This window comes from Odocoileus virginianus, chromosome 22 (genome assembly GCF_023699985.2).
Source record: "Odocoileus virginianus isolate 20LAN1187 ecotype Illinois chromosome 22, Ovbor_1.2, whole genome shotgun sequence".
In the NCBI taxonomy this organism is placed as follows: Eukaryota; Metazoa; Chordata; class Mammalia; order Artiodactyla; family Cervidae; genus Odocoileus; species Odocoileus virginianus.
The window spans coordinates 32,579,715-32,599,163 of NC_069695.1; the positions used below are offsets into that span (position 1 = coordinate 32,579,715).

General features: G+C 39.0%; 1 protein-coding gene across 3 annotated transcripts in view; it reads left to right on the plus strand.

Moving 5' to 3' along the window:
- Nucleotides 1-685: 685 nt before the first annotated feature.
- Nucleotides 686-19,449, plus strand: part of MEP1B (meprin A subunit beta) — a 37,942-nt gene continuing 19,178 nt past the window's right edge. For 2 of the 3 annotated variants that reach the window (XM_070452792.1, XM_070452793.1), the window contains exons 1-3: nucleotides 686-860; nucleotides 4,058-4,101; nucleotides 11,291-11,369. Coding sequence is in view for 1 of the 3 variants with exons in the window: in XM_020909857.2 (XP_020765516.2) it covers nucleotides 798-860; nucleotides 3,070-3,088; nucleotides 3,927-3,971; nucleotides 4,058-4,101; nucleotides 11,291-11,369 (250 nt within the window). In the remaining 2 variants the exon portion in view is untranslated. Of the gene's footprint in view, nucleotides 861-3,069; nucleotides 3,089-3,926; nucleotides 3,972-4,057; nucleotides 4,102-11,290; nucleotides 11,370-19,449 lie in introns of all 3 variants that reach the window. The other variant, XM_020909857.2, reaches the window with a different exon arrangement.

Consider the following 19,449-nt stretch of genomic DNA (forward strand, 5'->3'; position numbering starts at 1 on the left):
CAGAATGCGGCAAAGACCAGTCTTGAATGAAGGAAATACTGAGGGGGGAGAAAATTCACATTTCAAAAGTATTATCCTACATCACACTTAAGTTAAGAGTGAAACTCTGGGAAATGAGAGAGCAGATTGTCTCTAAAGAGAAATTACCCCAAGAAGAAAAAATGAGCAAGAACTGAGAGATGGGTTGGAAACATTGGTTTTTCAGTGTTCTCTTGACTTTGTTTGATGGGAATATTCATGAGGGACATGTGTTGCGGTTTTGCTACTTTAAATGTGAATGTCAAGTAGGCCAAATTTCTAGGATATTAATGGATTTTGTGTTACAAATCAATACATTTTTATTAAATGAATGAACAACAAACAGTGATGGACATAACTAGATATATTAAAGCAGCTCAGGGCTAGAAAAGCAGAAAGAACTTCACAAATGTTTATATTTGAAAGATTGAGATTAGAAATTAACTTGGTATTATTGTTCTCAAGTGGCACTTAATAATCTTGGGGCACAGTATTGCACATTAGAGAACTTATTTCGTTAACAGTTCTCAGTCAGGCGCTTGGCTATTGAATGTTGACACAGGGGAAATAAAAACCTACAAAAAACAACCAATGAGCTCTGCAGAGCTGTGCTAAGGATTTGGACTTTAACTTTTTGATTGGAGGTATTACTACTGCAGTCGGCTGACCTGCCAGAAGGATCATTAAGATCAAAGGCTATACCTTATGATGTTTGCCTTTTAAAAAGTAAATGCTATGCTGAATTTCATAGTTCACAGCTTTCAGCTGGAAGTGACAGCATGAACTCTTGGTATCTGCCTTGGTTTCTGTGTCCTGCTGCCTTCCTCTTGGTTTCTGGCTTGGTAAGGAAACAATGTAGGGAAAAAAATTAGAAAAACTGGGGATAATTGATACTGATTACTAAAGAACAACCTATTTGTTTTTGTTTTTTTTAAGGAATTTCAAAATGTTAATGAAATTAAATGTTTTTTGTTTTTTTGGTGAGCAGGGGCAGGCAGAGTACTGGGAGTGAGAAGAAGATGTACCAGAGGAAAAGTCAGGGACATGAGATAAAATTACGTTTTCTCTGCAGTTTCATTGTTGTGTAACAAGTTTTCTTACGATAAGATGGAAATTTGAAAATCATTCCCTTTTTACTAAGGAATGTGATATGTATTGCTGTTATAGGAACGCGAGATGTGACAGAGTGAATAATGAATGTCATGGGCACAGCCAATACTTAAGTTTTGTAGCGTGGAATCTCTCTTCTTCTTCATCAGGTTAGACCAGTCTTTCTACAATGACAGGTAGTTGGTGCCACAAACCAACTTGAGGTTTTATTTATTATTTTTATTGGAGTGTAGGTGATTTACAACGTTGTGTTAGTTTCAGGTATGCAGCAAAGTTAATCAGTTATACATATACATATAATCCACTCTTTTCCTTTCCTTTTTTTTTAAAGATTCTTTTTCCATATAGGCCATTACAAAGTATTGAGTAGAGTTCCCTGTGCTATACAGTAGGTCCTTATTAGTTACCTATTTTATATAAGTGGTTTGTACATGTCAATCCCAATCTCCCGACTTATCTCCCCCTCCAACATCCCCTGGTAACCATTATTGAGGTTTTTAATGAAGTTTCAAATGCCTGGGGAGAACCTTTAGTTGTGATTTTTAAATAACAATTATTATGTTGAGCTAATATTTGGTGAACAGAACTACTGCAGTGAGAACAAGAAATACCATGGGAGACTCATTAAAACTGTAATTATGAATGAATGCTTGGTAACGTTTTTTCGGGAGGTGTGTTGGCATTCGTCTGTGAGGGTGTGCCTGTGTGTGGCCAAGGTGTGAGACAAGACACTAATTAATATAAAAAAGCGTGGTCACCATCCAACCTATTTATCTTCACTGCTTGCCAGATACCCCAATTGTTTCTATCATGGAGATTCTAGTAGCTACAGGTAATCTGTATTTAAATAAAATTGTCCCTTACATTTGTATGACATTTTATTATAGTTTGCCACATTGTTTCACATTATATCATTTAACTGTCATAATACCCAGAAAGCCAGCACTGACCACATTGTACAGATACTCCAAGTATCCGAGTACCAGGAAGGTGAACTGACTTGCTGGTAATTGGTAGAAGCAGGAATAAAAGCCAGACCTACTGTCTACAAGTCCATGAGCTTTTTAAACTGGACTTCATTACAAAATCTCAGGTTTACTTAGTTTTCTCCACTGGGTATGTGGTCTGGGTTTCATTTGGTCTGCAGCTGCCCACTTGTTTCAGTTGTGTCTGACTCGTTGCAACCACATGGATTGTAGCCCACCAGGCTTCTCTGTCCATGGCATTTTCCAGGCAAGAATACTGGACTGGGTTGTCATTTCCTCCTCCAGGAATCTTCCTGACCCAGGCATCAAACCCGTGTCTCCTGTGTCTCCTGCCTTTGTTGGTGAATTCTTTACCGTTGAGCCACCGAGGAGCCCTTCATTTGGTCACATGTAGAGAATCTATTTTCAGTTTTTTTTTTTCATGTGCAAAGTATAGCCATAGATTTTTTTTTTCCCTGAAGTATTTGGTATTGACTTTGAAGACAGAGTCTTGAGTGAAATGTGAAATTAAACCATGGTTAATGAGGTCTTCAATAAAATTTTCTGTTTAAAGCACCATTATAAATTATAATGTTTTAATGCCTAGAATAAGTCCATTAGATATTTCAAATGAAGCTCCATGAATTCTTTAGAAAATCCTGTTTAATGAGAACACTTATTGGAGGGCAGGACTCATGTTCTGCCTTCTTTTGAATCTGAGAACTTGGCTTCTTGCTTCATCCCTTCAAATTCATACAACAGACTGTTTCATTTTTTATATGAAACTAGAAGACCCTTGGGTCAAAAAGTTATCTTAGACTCTGATTTAGTTCTCTTGAATACATGCCAGAAACTGATCCATAATATTAAGGAAAAAACAAAACCCCACAGATGACTAGATGGAAATTGGAATCAATAAGACTATTATGTCACAGACATCATAATAATATCATTTTTTTATGTGTTTGTTTCCCAGCCAACTCCAGAAATCTTTGGTGAGTCTATTTTGAGTTTTGCCCTATGGGACTGAGCAGGGCACAGCACAAATAGTAAAAGAAGGTCGTGTGAATAATAGAACACCAGAACAGAAGAACTTAGGACACACTTCATGCTAAGCACAATGCATGCTTGCACTGAACTTTGATCAAGCACTGGCTTCTTTTGATTTATTGAAGAACGTTTTATTGTTTCTGCTCAGGGGTTCCACATACTCAGCAAAAAAAAAAAAAAAGATGATGGTATAAGAAAGTCCATACATAGTGACTGACATATTGGCATCCCATAAATATCTACTATTGTTATTTTTGCTATCTTTGTGCCAAATCAGATGAACCTGATATTCTTCCTATTCAGTTGTACGCTTAGAGACTTGGCCATATTATCTACCTTTTGAAACTTAAGAGTAATTCAAATATAGATTAGGAATTTTGCTTGAGAGTTCCAAGTTACAGTATTAGCAAGGAATATACATATATGGATTGATTGAACTGAATTTACCTTGTGTAAACATTTGCTTCCTATATAGTCATCTAATCTAGTCTTTCAAATTAACATTATATGGAGTGACCAATTTCTTATTTCTGAAGGGAATTGTCATTTAAGGGACATGGATAAAACAAGAGCATATGTATGCAAAACTCCATAGCCCCAAGCCTGACTCAAGGGAGGTTCTCAATCAATCAATCAATCAATCAATCAATGTATATTGAATCAGAGCATGGTACTCTCTTATCTGAGACAAAAGAAACTGGCTTACTTCTAACCAGTGGTTGATAAAGATTTTCTTCTTTCATAAACACAACATTCAATGTGTTTTTGTTATTTTTGTTAAAGATGTAGATAATGGACTTGACCGGGATATATTTGATATCAATGAAGGTTTGTGGATTTTTTATTTTACATTCTTTATTAAGTGGGGAGTTTGAATCCAATTTGCTAACAAAAATTTTTATCTTCCTTCTTAGATCTGGGACTGGATCTTTTTGAGGGAGACATCATACTTGATGGGGTGAGTTGAAACAATGTAAGGAAGAACTTTCAATTAATCACCGCAAGCTGAAATCAAGTACCTGACAATGATGGGACAGTGTGGGCTTTGTTAAACCCAACTGTCTCTAAGGATGTAGGATCATAGTTGACACATTTAGTCAATGAATACATTATGTGCTAAGGGATTCACATAATGGTATCTTCATCATTCATTACTCAGATTCTTTGCAGTTGAAGACTGTCACTCATCTTGCATGCTTTGCTCTGACTGATCTAATTGATTTTCTTTCTTTTTTTTTTTTTTGATCTAATTGATCTTCATTATTGCAATGCTTCCTTGGTAACTCAGCTGGTAAAGAATCCTCCTGCAATGTGGGAGACTGCGGTTCAGTTCGTGGGTCAGGAAGATCCCCTAGAGAAGGAATAGGCTACCCACTCCAGTATTCATGAACTTCCCCGGTGGCTCAGATAGTAAAGAAACTGCCCGCAAGGTGGGAGACCTGGGTTCGATCCCTGGGTTGGGAAGACACCCTGGAAGTGGGCATGGCAACCCACTGCAGTATTCTTGCCTGGGAAATCCCATGGACAGAGCAGCCTGGTGGGCTATAGTTCATGGGGTCACAAAGAGTTGGACATGACTGAACATAAGTACACATGATATTTTTGTTTTAAATAGAACCTCACTGATTAAAGCTAGTTGAAGCAAAATTGAATTGGTAAATTTAATGAATCTGGCTTTTTATCATAAGAGAGAGATTTTGTGACTTTTACTCCGACAGCTGAGGATAGTGTTGCCACGTAAAGATCCTCCTAAAATATTCATAAAGAGTACTGGTTCTTACCTTGCCATCATAGCACACAGATAAACACAGGTATCATGTTTAAACATCCCTCAACCCCCATATGAACTTCAGCTCAAGAAACAGAGCTACAGTGTTTGAGGTTTAGTCCTTGGTCTGCTCTTCTCCCCTTCCTGATCCGATCCTGTGTCAGGGCCTTAAATGTCACCTCTATGCTGACGACTCCAAATTTATAACTCTGGTTCATTCCTTCCCCCAAGTTCCCGACTGTCTATCCTGATGCTAATCCATCAGTTCCATTGGAATATTTACGAGATACCTCAACATAATTGTATCCTCAATTCAACTCTGATTTCCCATGAAAGCTTTCCCTCTCCAGTTTTCCCTCTTAGTGAAGTCATCACCACTCCCTCTCCCCACTCCACTGAATAATAAGTAAAAAATCCAGGAGTCACCTTTGCTTCTTCCCTTTTCTTCACCTTGCCATCCTCTCCTTCAGTAAGTTCTAACATTTCTATCTCCAGTGCATCTATACTCCTAAGAATCCACTTTTCTTCAATTAATCTACTTCAAATGCGGATCTCCTAGAATTGTTTCTACTCTGTCCCTGTCCCCTGTCCTCCACAACAAAGTGATCTTTTAAATCAGCAATGCCACCTTTTTACTTCCCTCCTTGAGACTCTTCAATGGCTTCATCTTGTATTTAGAATAATATCCAGATTGACCCACAGCCTCCAGGACCTTGCACGATTTAACTCCTGCCTGCCTCTCCTCCCATCTCCTCTCTTTAGTCTCATCTCATTAGGACACTGGCCTCAAACATGCAAGTGATACCAAGCATATACCCACCTCGGAGTAGAACAATGACTGTTTCCTTTGTCTCGAATGATCTTTCCAAGTTCAGTTCAGTTCAGTTGCTCAGTCATGTCCGACTCTTTGCAACCCCATGGACTGCAGCTCACCAGGCTTCCCTATCCAACACCAACTCCCGGAGTTTATTCAAACTCCTCTCCACTGAGTCGGTGATACCATCCAACCATCTCATCCTTTGTCGTCCCCTTTTCCTCCTGCCTTCAGTCTTTCCCAGCATCAGGGTCTTTTCAAATGAGTCAACTTGTTGCATCAGGTGGCCAGAGTATTGGAGTATCAGTCCTTCCACTGATTATTCAGTACTGATCTCCTTTAGGATGGACAGATTGGATCTCCTTGCAGTCCAAGGTACTCTCAAGAGTCTTCTTCAACACCACAATTCAAAAGTATCAATTCTTCAGCACTCAGCTTTCTTTATAGTCCAACTCTCACATCCCTACATGACTACTGGAAAAACCATAGCTTTGACTAGATGGACCTTTGTTGGCAAAGTAATGTCTCTGCTTTTTAATAAGCTGTCTCGGTTGGCAAAAGTTTTTCTTCCAAGGAGCAAGCATCTTTTAATTTCACTGCAATCACTATCTGCAGTGATTTTGGAGCCACAAAAAATAAAGTCAGCCACTGTTATCACTGTTTCCCCATCCATTTGCCATGAAGTGATGGGACCAGATACCATGATCTTAGTTTTCTGAATGTTGAGTTTTAAGCCAACTTTTTCACTCTCCTCTTTCACTTTCATCAAGAAGCTTCTTAGTTCCTCTTCACTTTCTGCCATAAGGGTGGTGTTATCTGTGTATCTGAGGTGATTGATATTTCTCCTAGAAATCTTGATTCCAGCTTGTGCTTCATCCAGCCTGGCATTTCACATGATGTACTCTGCACATAAGTTAAATAAGCAGGGTGACAATATACAGCCTTGACGTACTCCTTTCCTGATTTGGAACCAGTCTGTTGTTCCATGTCCAGTTCTAACTGTTGCTTCTTGACCTGCATACAGATTTCTCAGAAGGTAGGTCAGGCAGTCTGGTATTCCCATCTCTTTAAGAATTTTCCACAGTTTGTTGTGATCCACACAGTCAAAGGCTTTGGCATAGTCAATAAAGCAGAAGTAGATGTTTTTCTGGAACTTTCTCACTTCTTTAATGATCCAACAGATGTCGGCAATTTGATCTCTGGTTTCTCTGCCTTTTCTAAATCCAACTTGAACATCTGGAAATTCTTTGTTCACATACTGTTGAAGCCTGGTTTGAAGAATTTTGAGCATTACTTTGCTAGCTTGTGAGATGAGTACAATTGTGCGGTAGTTTGAGCATTCTTTGGCATTGCCTTTCTTTGGGTTTGGAATGAAAACTGACCTTTTCCAGTCCTGTGGCCACTGCTGAGTTTTCCAAATTTGGCATATTGAGTACAGCATTTTCACACCATCATCTTTCAGGATGTGAAATAGCTCAGCTGGAATTATATCACCTCCACTAGCTTTGTTCATGGTGATGCTTCCTAAGGCCCACTTGACTTCACATTCTAGAATGTCTGGCTCTAGGTAAGTGATCACACCATCATGATCATCTAGGGCATAAAGATCTTTTTTGTACAGTTCTTCTGTGTATTCTTGCCACCTCTTCTTAGTATCTTCTGCTTCTGTTAGGTCCATACCATTTCTGTCCTTTATTGTACCCATCTTTGCATGAAAAATTCCCTTGGTATCTCTAATTTTCTTGAAAAGATCTTTAGTCTTTCCCATTCTATTGTTTTCCTCTATTTCTTTGCATTGATCATTAAGGAAGGCTTTCTTTTTTTTTCCCATTTATTTTTATTAGTTGGAGGCTAATTACTTTACAATATTGTAGTAGTTTTTGCCATACATTGACATGAATCAGCCATGGATTTACATGTGTTTCCTATCCTGAACCCCCCTCCCACCTCCCTCCCCATCCCATCCCTCTGGGTCATCCCAGTGCACCAGCCCCGAACACTTGTCTCATGCATCCAACCTGGACTGGTGATCTGTTTCACACTTGATAATATACATGTTTCAATGCTATTCTCTCAGATCATCCCACCCTCACCTTCTCCCATAGAGTCCAAAAGTCTGTTCTATACATCTGTGTCTCTTTTTCTGTCTTGCATATAGGGTTATCGTTACCATCTTTCTAAATTCCATATATATGCATTAGTATACTGTATTGGTCTTTATCTTTCTGGCTTACTTCACTCTGTATAATGGGCTCCAGTTTTATCCATCTCATTAGAACTGATTCAAATGTATTCTTTTTAATGGCCGAGTAATATTCCATTGTGTATATGTACCACAGCTTTCTTATCCATTCATCTGCTGATGGGCACCTAGGTTGCTTCCATGTCCTGACTATTATAAAGAGTGCTATGATGAACATTGGGGTACACGTGTCTCTTTCAGATCTGGTTTTGAGGAAGGCTTTTTTTTTTTTTTTCATTTATTTTTATTAGTTGGAGGCTAATTACTTTACATCATTACAGTAGTTTTTGTTATACATTGAAATGAATTAGCCATGGATTTACATGTATTCCCCGTCCCGATCCCCCCTTCCACCTCCCTCTCTACCCGCTCCCTCTGGGTCTTCCCAGTGCACCAGGCCCGAGCACTTGTCTCATGCATCCAACCCGGGCTGGTGATCTGTTTCACCCTAGATAATACACATGTTTTGATGCTGTTCTTTCGAAACATCCCACCCTCGCCTTCTCCCACAGAGTCCAAAAGTCCGTTCTATACATCTGAGTCTCTTTTTCTGTTTTGCATGTAGGGTTATCATTACCATCTTTCTAAAGTCCATATATATGTGTTAGTATACTGTAATGGTCTTTATCTTTCTGGCTTACTTCGCTCTGTATAATGGGCTCCAGTTTCATCCATCTCATTAGAACTGATTCAAATGAATTCTTTTTAATGGCCGAGTAATATTCCATGGTGTATATGTACCACAGCTTTGAGGAAGCCTTTCTTATCTCTCTCTGCTACTCTTTAGAACTCTGCATTCATATGGGTGTATCTTTCCTTTTCTCCTTTGCCTTTCACTTCTATTCTTTTCATAGCTGTTTGTAAGGCCTCCTCAGACAACCATTTTGCCTTCTTGCATTTCTTTTTCTTGGGGATGGTCTTGATCTCTGCCTCCTGTACAATGTTATGAACCTTTGTCCATAGCTCTTCAGGTGATGTCCAAGGAACCTTTCAAGTCTGGCAATTTCTTGTCACTCTCAGTTCATCTTTAATGTCATCCTTTCAAAGAGTCCTGTCCTGACCACTTTATCTAATGCACTCCCCCCAGTTCCTTTATTCTTGTTTGCATCTCCCTTTTTATATCCTCTGCTACTATTAAATAGATCCTGTTTAAACTTTTTTCTTACATGCCGTTTGTCTCCTCCACTAGAGCCTGAGAAATGTAGAGACATTGGTACTTTTGTTACCAATGGATCTCTTTTCTCATCAATGGATCTCTTTTCTCTTGAACAGTGTTCATTTCATTGACTGGATGAATACATTAATGAAATATTATGTTTTCTGTTCCAAAAATTTCAATATTTTAAAATTTTTTGAAAATTTTGGTATAGCTCATGTGGAACTTTTTCTCATATTGTGAGATCAAGATGACTGAAGTTTTGCTATCACTTCTTTCTTATATGTTTTTAAATCTTTAGTATAGGAAACTAGTCTATGAATCTACCATATTTGTAGCCCAGTTTTACATCAATCATTATTTACATGATTTTGCATGGTTCCTTCTTCAACTTCATCAACAAAGTTAATGATAGTAATTAATGATTTCCCACCAGGCAATCATAGAATTCTGAATGAACTGATCACATATCCTGTGCCTCCCTCTCACTCATCTGGCTTTTACAAATGCTTTGCCAAAACCCTTCAGGGAGTTAGGGGTTTTGAGGGGCCTGAGCCACCCGTCTCCTTGCATGGCCCTTCAGTAAACATTTCTCTGCTCCAAACTCTGATGTTTTGGGCATATAAACTTGCACTAACACTTAAAAGAATATGTAAAAATATGAATAATTGAAGTGAAATAAGATTAAAGGAAATATTAATGCTCGCCATTCTCCTTATTAAAAAAGAGAAGTTAGTGATTTCCTCCTAAAACTTTTGTTATGATATGTAAAAGTAGGTGTATACACACATGTGTACATGCATACACACACGGACAGTTTGTTTAGGTTGCCTTGTTGTTATTTAGTTCCTAAGTCCTGTCTAGATTCTTTTACGACCTTATGACTATAGCCCGCCAGCCTCCTCTGTTCATGGAATTCTTCCAGGCAAGAATACTGGAGTGGCCAGAAAAATAAATGACCCAATCAAAAAATGGGCCAAAGAACTCAACAGACATTTCTCCAAGGAAGACATACAGATGGCTAACAAACACATGAAAAGATGCTCAACATCACTCATTATCAGAGAAATGCAAATCAAAACCACAATGAGGTACCATTACACGCCAGTCAGGATGGCTGCTATCCAAAAGTCTACAAGCAATAAATGCTGGAGAGGGTGTGGAGAAAAGGGAACCCTCTTACATTGTTGGTGGGAATGCAAATTAGTACAGCCACTATGGAAAACAGTGTGGAGATTTCTTAAAAAGCTGGAAATAGAACTGCCGTATGACCCAGCAGTCCCACTTCTGGGCATACACACCAAGGAAACCAGATCTGAAAGAGACACATGCACCCCAATGTTCATCGCAGCAATGTTTATAATAGCCAGGACATGGAAGCAACCCAGATGCCCATCAGCAGACGAATAGATGAGGAAGCTGTGGTACATATACACCATGGAATATTACTCAGCCATTAAAAAGAATTCATTTGAATCAGTTCTAATGAGATGGATGAAACTGGAGCCCATTATACAGAGCGAAGTAAGCCAGAAAGATAAAGACCATTACAGTATACTAACACATATATATGGACTTTAGAAAGATGGTAACGATAACCCTATATGCAAAACAGAAAAAGAGACTCAGATGTATGGAACAGACTTGTGGACTCTGGGAGAAGGCGAGGGTGGGATGTTTCAGGAGAACAGCATTGAAACATGTATATTATCTAGGGTGAAACAGATCACCAGCCTAGGTTGGGTGCATGAGACAAGTGCTCGGGCCTGGTGCACTGGGAAGACCCAGAGGGATCAGGTGGAGAGGGAGGTGGGAGGGGGGACTGGGATGGGGAATACATGTAAATCCATGGCTAATTCATATCAATGTATAACAAAAACTACTGTAATGATGTAAAGTAATTAGCCTCCAACTAATAAAAATTAAAAAAAAAAAAAAAAAAAGAATACTGGAGTGGGTTTTCCCTTGTCCAGGAGATCTTCCCAACTTAGGGATTGAACCTGAGTCTCTTGCTTTGGCAGGCAGATTCTTTACCACTGAGCTACAAGGAAGCCCTTAGGTTGCTTGGGAAAGCTTAAAACTTCTTTTATTTCTGGGTTAACTATTGCTTGTTTCATAGTTTTTGACTGATACCTTCAATGACTCCTTTCCCACTTATTTTTGACAGATACAAGAAAGAAATGCCATCGTTGGAGAAAGATATAGGTGGCCTCATACTATTCCATATGTTCTAGATGATAGCTTGGGTTAGTATGAAATTTGGAGTGTGAACAAATAACATATGTTCCTAACAGAATAGGATGACGGTATTTTCAAGGGAAGACTCACATGGCCATTAAGCAGTTTGTTTGTTGCTTTGTGTGGCTAAGTGTGTGTGTGTGAGTGTATGTGTGCATTATCATTTGTGTCTGACTCTTTGTGACCCTCATGGATTGTAGCCTGCCTACATACACTTATGTAAAAATAAATCAGCAAAATGAAGAATGAACAGAACCTAAATGATTTTGTATTAAATATTTGCTGAGTTTTGACCAGTAAAGGGCTTCCCTTGTGGCTCAGCTGGTAAAGAGTCTGCCTTCAATGTGGGAGACCTCGGTTTGATCCCTGGGTTGGGAAGATCCCCTGGAGAAAGGAACGGCTACCCACTCCAGTATTCTGGCCTGGAGAATTCCATGGACTCTATAATCCATGGGGTCGCAAAGAGTCGGACGTGACTGAGCAGCTTTCACTTTGACCAGTAAAGGGATTAATTCAGCCAAGGTTTACGGAGCGCCTACTCTGTACTGGACAGTTGGAACATAAAGATTCGGAAGCTAGTCTATTTTAAAGGAGAGGCTTCATCTATGTTCAGACTTCACTCATGACTGAAAAACAAGCATCAAATAAACAAACAAAACTCTAGGAACTATCATTATTTTACTAACATTTTATTTTGCCAAGTCAGGAATTTAGTAAGAACCCACTTTCTTTTTATCATCCTTTTTCTTATAAAATAAATAATGTTTTAATACTAAAAAGTCAGAAGAATCTAGTCCAAAAGAAGGGGCAAGTTTTCTGTATTAGAAATTTATTGTCATGGAAAACACTAAACAAAATTCTCATTTTACCCATGGATTAGTAAAAATGATATCACTGACCAGCATCAGTTTAGGAACTGCCATTTGGGAAATTTTCGCTTACGTATCATTTATTTGGGCTTCCCCGCTGGCTTAGCGGTAAACAATCTACCTGTATACAGGAGATGCTGGAGACAGGGTTGGATCCTTGGGTCTAGAAGATCCCCTGGAGGAGGAAATGGCAACCCACTCCAGTATTCTTGCTGGGAAAATCCCATGGACAGAGGAGCCTGGTGGGCTATACAGTCCATGGGGTCACAATGAGTTGGACATGACTGAGCGACTAACATGTTTCAGTGTGTGTGCTCAGTCATGTCCAACTCTTTGCAACCCCAAGGACTGTAGCCCACAGGCTCCTCCGTCCATGGAATTCTCAAGGCAAGATACTGGAGTGGGTTGCTCTTTCCTACTCCAGGGAATCTTTCTGACCCAGAGATTGAACTCGTGTCTTTTGCATCTCTTGCATTGGTAGACAGATTCTTTTTCACTAGCACAACCTAGGAAGCCTCATTTCAGTAGAGATAATTATAAATCAAAAGCTAATTATATAGAATGGAATACATATTATGATTGATATGTTCAAAGAGCTATGGGAGCCCATTGGAGGACATTTAACTCAAACTAGATATAAAGGTATGTACAATAGGGAGCAAGTGACCCTGTGCAGTAGGGCTGCTGTGAAGCTTGTGCAAGTTGTACTCCACACATGGGTGCCTGCGGAGGGGGGCAAGTGGGACTGAAATTAAGTTTGCGTCATATTCATCAAGAGGCATTCATCTCTGAATGAAGTGCTATTCATCCACCTACCAAGATAGTACTGGCAGTATCTGCTCAGATTTGATGCCTGTTTCTTCCTTCCCTCTTTCCATTCTTCTTTCCTTCCTTTCTTAACTAAAGTATGTTTGATTTATAATATTGTGTTAGTTTCTGGTGTACAGTGAGGTGCTTCTTTCTAAGGCACTGTGTGAGCTAGTGCAGCCACTGACAGCAAGCGAAGGATGCTCTAAGCAGACATCACTATGTGCAAAGGCATGGGAAAAGGAGAAAACTGCTGGTTAGAATTAGGTTTATAGTGGGGAGATAATGAATTTGAACAGGTAGGCAGAATCCAGCCTTGAGTCTTTCCTGTGTTAAAGAACTTGGTGTGTTTACCAAGGGTCAAGTGGAACCACCAAAGGTTTTAGTGCAGAAATGAGATCATTATCACTCTTATTGCAGTCCAGAAGATGTATTATCAGTGGGGCAGAAAAAGAGTAGGGAGATCAATTAGACTGTTGAAATTCAGAGAAGGATTAAAACATTTCTAAACCAAGACTCTCTCAGTGATGATAGACAAGAGTGAATGATTCTAAGAGAACCTTAGGAAGCAATTAGATTCAGTGATTGACTGTGAGAGATCAAGAAGAAGGTGGGTCTAGGGAAAGAGGGGCTAGTGCCCAGGATTCGTTCTTAGGTGACTGGATGGATAGCAATGACTTTAACAAGAGTAGGAAATATGTCTTGAAGAGGGTGAGATGAAGTATGGTGGAAATTGCTTTTTGGCATGCAGAATTTGAAATGCTTCAGGCTCACTGTGGTGGAGACATCATATGATGTCTTGGTGTCTGGTGTGGCCATTCAAGATAGAGAGATATAACAGGGAGTTGCTAAGGGTATGGGAGATGGTTGAAACCATGGGTATGGATGAGTTTTTCACTGGTACCTTGCATATCACACATACGCCATAGATAATGGATCTTTCTGGATGACCCAGGAAGATTGTATTGAGTTAGATGGCAGAGTGGAATTCAGCCTGGGAGAGCAACATTTTGGAATTGATATAGATGGAAGATCTGATAGAAGTTTTTGAGAAGGCAAGACTGGCCATAAACAAATAAAAAGCCAAGAGTAGGGTAGAAAAAGCCAAACAACAGTCATTCATAGAATTAGAAGCTATGAAGAGTTGTGTAACATGAGGAGAAAATGATGTCCATTGACTTTCGGAATTGACGGGGATCTGAAACACTTTATTAAAATATAAATTTTTTTTCAGCTTTATTGAGGTGTAATTGACGTGAAATTGTTAGATACTTGGTATACATTGTAGTGATTTGACATGTGTATACATTGTGAAAGGATTCCCCTGTTGAATTAGCTAACACATCCATCACCTCAGGTATTTTCCTTGCGTGTGTGTGAGAACATTTATGTTCTACTCTCTTAGCAAATTTCAATTGTGCAATACAGTGCTATCAAATATAACACCATGTTTTACATTTGATCCTTGGGCCTTATTTATCTTATAGCTGAAAGTTTTTACTTTTACTAACCTCTCCTTATTTAAATATTTATTTTTGGTTTTAATCTTTTGATTAAAAGTTTAAAAATACTTTCGTTTCAAAATCACACACACACACACATATATATATGCATGATTAAAACTTTATATATATAAAACTGTATTCTCCTGTGTTCCATGAAAGACCAGTGAGCTTTTTTTTTTTCCTTTTTAAATTTGGCTGCACCAGGTCTTTGTTTCAGCACATGGGATCTTCTATCTTCACAGGGGCATGCAGGATCTTTTTTTAAGTTGCAGCATGCAAATTCTTAGCTGTGGCATATGGGGTCTAGTTCCCTGACCAAAGATTGAACCCGAGCCTCCTGCACTGGGAGCATGGAGTCTTAGCCACTGGACTACCAGGGAAGTCCCCAGTGAGCTTTAATTTGACTGTACCTCTTAGGTTATTTTTGCCATGCATTTTACCTAAAGCTATCCTAACCATATAAGCTTTGCATACCTGTTTCTTTTTTTTTTTTTAATTTTTGCTTTTTAATTGAAGTGCAGTTGATGTTTAATATTATGTAAGTTACAAGTATACAACATAGTGATTTAAAATTTTTACAGGTTATACTACATTTTTGCTCATTATAAAATATTGGCTATATTCCTCATTTGTTCAGTATATCCTTGTAGCTTCAGTTCAGTTCAGTCACTCAGTCATGTCCAACTCTTTGCAACCCCTGTGAACCACAGCATGCCAGGCCTCCCTCTCCATCACCAACTCCTGGAGTCCACCCAAACCCATGTTCATTGAGTCAGTGATGCCATCCAACCATCTCATCCTCTGTCATCCCCTTCTCCTCCTGCCCTCAATCTTTACCAGCATCAGGGTCTTTTCCAATGAGTCAACTCTTTGCACCAGGTGGCCAAAGTATTTCAGTTTCAGGTTCAACATCAGTCCTTCCAATGAACACCCAGGACTGATTTCCTTTAGGATGGACTGGTTGAATCTCCTCACAGTCCAAGGGACTCTCAAAAGTCTTCTCCAACACCACAGTTCAAAAGCATCAATTTTTCTGTGCTCAGCTTTCTTTATAGTCCAACTCTCACATCCATACATGACCACTGGAAAAACCCATAGCCTAGACTAGACGGAGCTTTGTTGACAAAGTAATATCTCTGCTTTTTACTATGCTGTCTCAGTTGGTCATAACTTTCCTTCCAAGGAGTAAGCATCTTTCAATTTCATGGCTGCAATCACCATCTGCAGTGATTTTGGAGCCCAGAAAAATAAAGTCAGCCACTTTTTCCACTGTTTCCCCATCTATCTGCCACGAAGTGATGGGACCGGATGCCATGATCTTAGTTTTCTGAATGTTGAGCTTTAAGCCAAATTTTCGCTCTCCTCTTTCACTTTCATCAAGAGGCTTTTTAGTTCCTCTTCACTTTCTGCCATAAGGGTGGTGTCATCTGCATATCTGAGGTTATTGATATTTCTCCCAGCAATCTTGATTCCAGCTTGTGCTTCTTCCAGCCCAGCATTTCTCATGATGTACTCTGCATATAAGTTAAATAAGTAGGGTAACAATATACAGCCTCATTATAAAATATTGGCTATATTCCTTATTTGTACAATATATCCTTGTAGCTTATTTTATACCTAATAGTTGGTACTTCTTAATCCCTTACCCTTATATTACCCCAGCCCCCTTCCATCTCTCCACTGGTAACCAGCAGTTTGTTCTCTTTATCTGTGAGTCTGCTTCTTTTTTGTTATATTAACTAGTTTTTTGTACTTTTTAAATTCCACATGTAAGTGATATCTACAGTATTTATGTTTCTCTCTCTGACTTATTTTGCTTGTGTAATTGCCTCTAAGTCCCTTCATGTTTCTGCAAAGGGCAAAAATTTGTTCTTTTTCACAACTGAATAGTACTCCATCATGTACTTAATCTTCTTAATCCATTTATCTGTGTTCTTTTTTTATTTTACAAAGTTAAGGAACTTTTTAAAAAAGAAATATTTATTTATTTATTTGGCCTTCCTGGGTCTCAGCTGCAGTATGCTGGATCTTTAGTTATGGAATGCAAACTCTTAGTTGCGGCATATGGGATCTAGTTCCCTGACCAAGGGTTGAACCTGGGCCTCCTGCATTTGGAGCATGGAGTCTTAGCTACTGGACCACCAGGGAGGTCCCTCCATTCTTCTCTTGAGGGACATTTAGGTTTCTTTCATATCCTGGCAATTGTTAATAGTGCTGCTATCAACATTTGGGGTGTGTCTTTTCAGATGGTGGTGTGTTTTTGTTTTTTTCAGGTATATACACAGGAGTGGTCATATGGAAGTTCTATTTTTAGTTTTTTTGAGAAACCTCCATACTGTTTTCCATATGAAATTCTGCCAGTAGGGCTTTAGTCTTTTAGCTTAAGCCTTGGGTATCATCTGGCTGTTAGTGGCAACTCACCTGAAAGGGGTAAAGAAGCAGCCATGTGTAGCTTCCCGTGAGTTACAGTTGCATGCCTGAGTGCCAGATTTGAGATGAGTGGTGGGAAGTAAGAAGTGAAGGAAAAGGGTTAAATGTGGGGCTAGAAATGAAGATCAAGGTGCCAGGAGCAGGAAGGGGCTTAACAAGGGGAAAATAATCCTAAACAACTGTTTACTTAACTCCTAGGATTTAGATAGCAGGATCCCTGGTGGAGCTTTTCTGAATCTGTGATGCAAAGTGAATTCAGTTCAGTTCAGTTCAGTCGCTCAGTCGTGTCCTACTCTGCGATCCCATGAATTGCAGCACGCCAGGCCTCCCTGTCCATCACCAACTCCCAGAGTTGAAAGCACTTGGTAAATAAAGATACAGGGTATATAAGGATCTTATATAATTTTTACAAAACTTCCACATTTATTCCCTTATTTGAGTCTCCAAACAATTTTCAGGATAGACACTATCCTCGTTAAGCTTTGATAAAAGACCCAGACAAGCAAGCTCCTTAGACCTTCAATTCAAAAATAGTCATGTGGTGGTCAGCGTCATCATCCCTTATTTTTAGGACGTGTTAGATATGAAATAATGATCCAAATGTGATATTTACAATACAGAAAACGTAAAAACAGTTTAAATATTTGATAACAGGAAGTTACTTATATGTTACAGTCATATAAGGTGGCTATTAAAATGGTAAAAATAGTATTTCATGATGAAGCAAGGTTTAAGATGTATTACTTAGTGAAGTGGAGAAGGAAATGGCTACCCACTTCAGTATTCTTGCCTGAGAAATTCCATGGACAGAGAAGCCGGCAGACTATAGTCCATGGGGTTGCAAAGAATCAGATATGATTTTGTGACTGAACGTTTAGTGAAAAAATAGTTTATAAAATATTGTGAAGGCTGTGTGTATTGCACATGTATTCATAAGAAAATGTGCTTGGTTATTTCTGTGTTTATAATTTCTAACTTATTTATAATAACCATATATTATTTTTTCATAGCTACTTTTAGAAAACTTATTATTTTAAAAAATTATTGTTACTTTAAAAATATTTATTTAGCTACATTGGGTCTTAGTTGCAGCGCGTGACCTTAGTTGCCCCTTGGCGTGTGGGATCTTAGTCCCCACCAGGGACTGAACCCAAATCCTCTGCAGTGAAAGGTGAATTCTCAACCACTGGACCACGAGGGAGGTCCCTGAGCATGTATCATTTGTGTGATATTGTAAATGGTTGAATTCTGAGTGCTTGTTAGAGATTCATGGATTTTAGGTCCTATGTGTATCCTGTTCTTTACCTTCACCTAGACTGAGGCATTCTGAATAATGTCTTTAAATTGTCTGTGAAATGGACATGTAAGGAGATAGAAGAAAATGAACATTTGATAAATGCTCATGTTATAGTAGTGCCCCCTTATCCTTGGGGCATATGTTCCAAGACTTCCAGTGGATGACTGAAACTGTGGAGAGTACCAAACCCTATATATACTGTGTTTTTACCTAATCTATGTATGTATGATAAAGTTAAACTGATAAATTAAGCACAGTAAGAGATAGTAACTAATAAGAAAATAGAACAATTATAATAACCTATAATAAAAGTTATGTGAATGTGGTCTTTCCAAATATTTTACTGAACTGTTATTATCCTTCTTATGATGATGGGACATGATGAAATGCCTACTTCATGGAATGAAATGAGGTGAATGACATAGGTGTTGTGATGTATCGTTAGGCTACTATTGACCTTCTGATGACACATCAAAAGGAGGATAGTCCTGCTTTGGGCAATGCTGGGTCATTGAACGTTGATGAAGTCGATGAGTGGATACTGAGAGCAGATGATGGACATCCGAGATTGGGGAATCCCTGGCGGGATGGAGCAGCATGGCACAAGATTTCGTCAGGCTGCTCAGAGCAGCATGCAGTTTCATGATCATGAACTTTTACATCTGCAGTTTTCCATTTAATATTTCTGGACTTTGGTTGATGGCAAGTAACGAAAGCCACAGAAAGTGAAACCACATATCCATGGGGACTACTGTGCTTGGAACTTCACCTCGTCTTTCTGTGCTAGCCTTACAATATTCCTGCAAAGTTGATTTTATTTCCCCACTTAGCTGGTCTTGTGATAATACCAAAACTCTAAAGATTAATTAAATTGACAAAGATTATGCATCAAAAGTAAATGGATAGAAAGCTAGTAGGAAGTTGTTATATAACACAAGGGGCTCATCCTTGTGGTGTGGATGACCTAGAGGGGTGGGATGAGGGGTGGTGGGAAGGAGGCTTTAGATGGAGGGGACATAGGTATACTGATGGCTGATTCACGTTGTTGTATGGCAGGAACCAACACAATATTGTAAAGCAATTGTCCTCCAATTAAAAAAAAATAGGAAGGACTAGAATAGGAATGGGGCTTCCCTGGTGGTTCAGAATGTAAAGAATCTGCCTGCTATTCGGGACACCC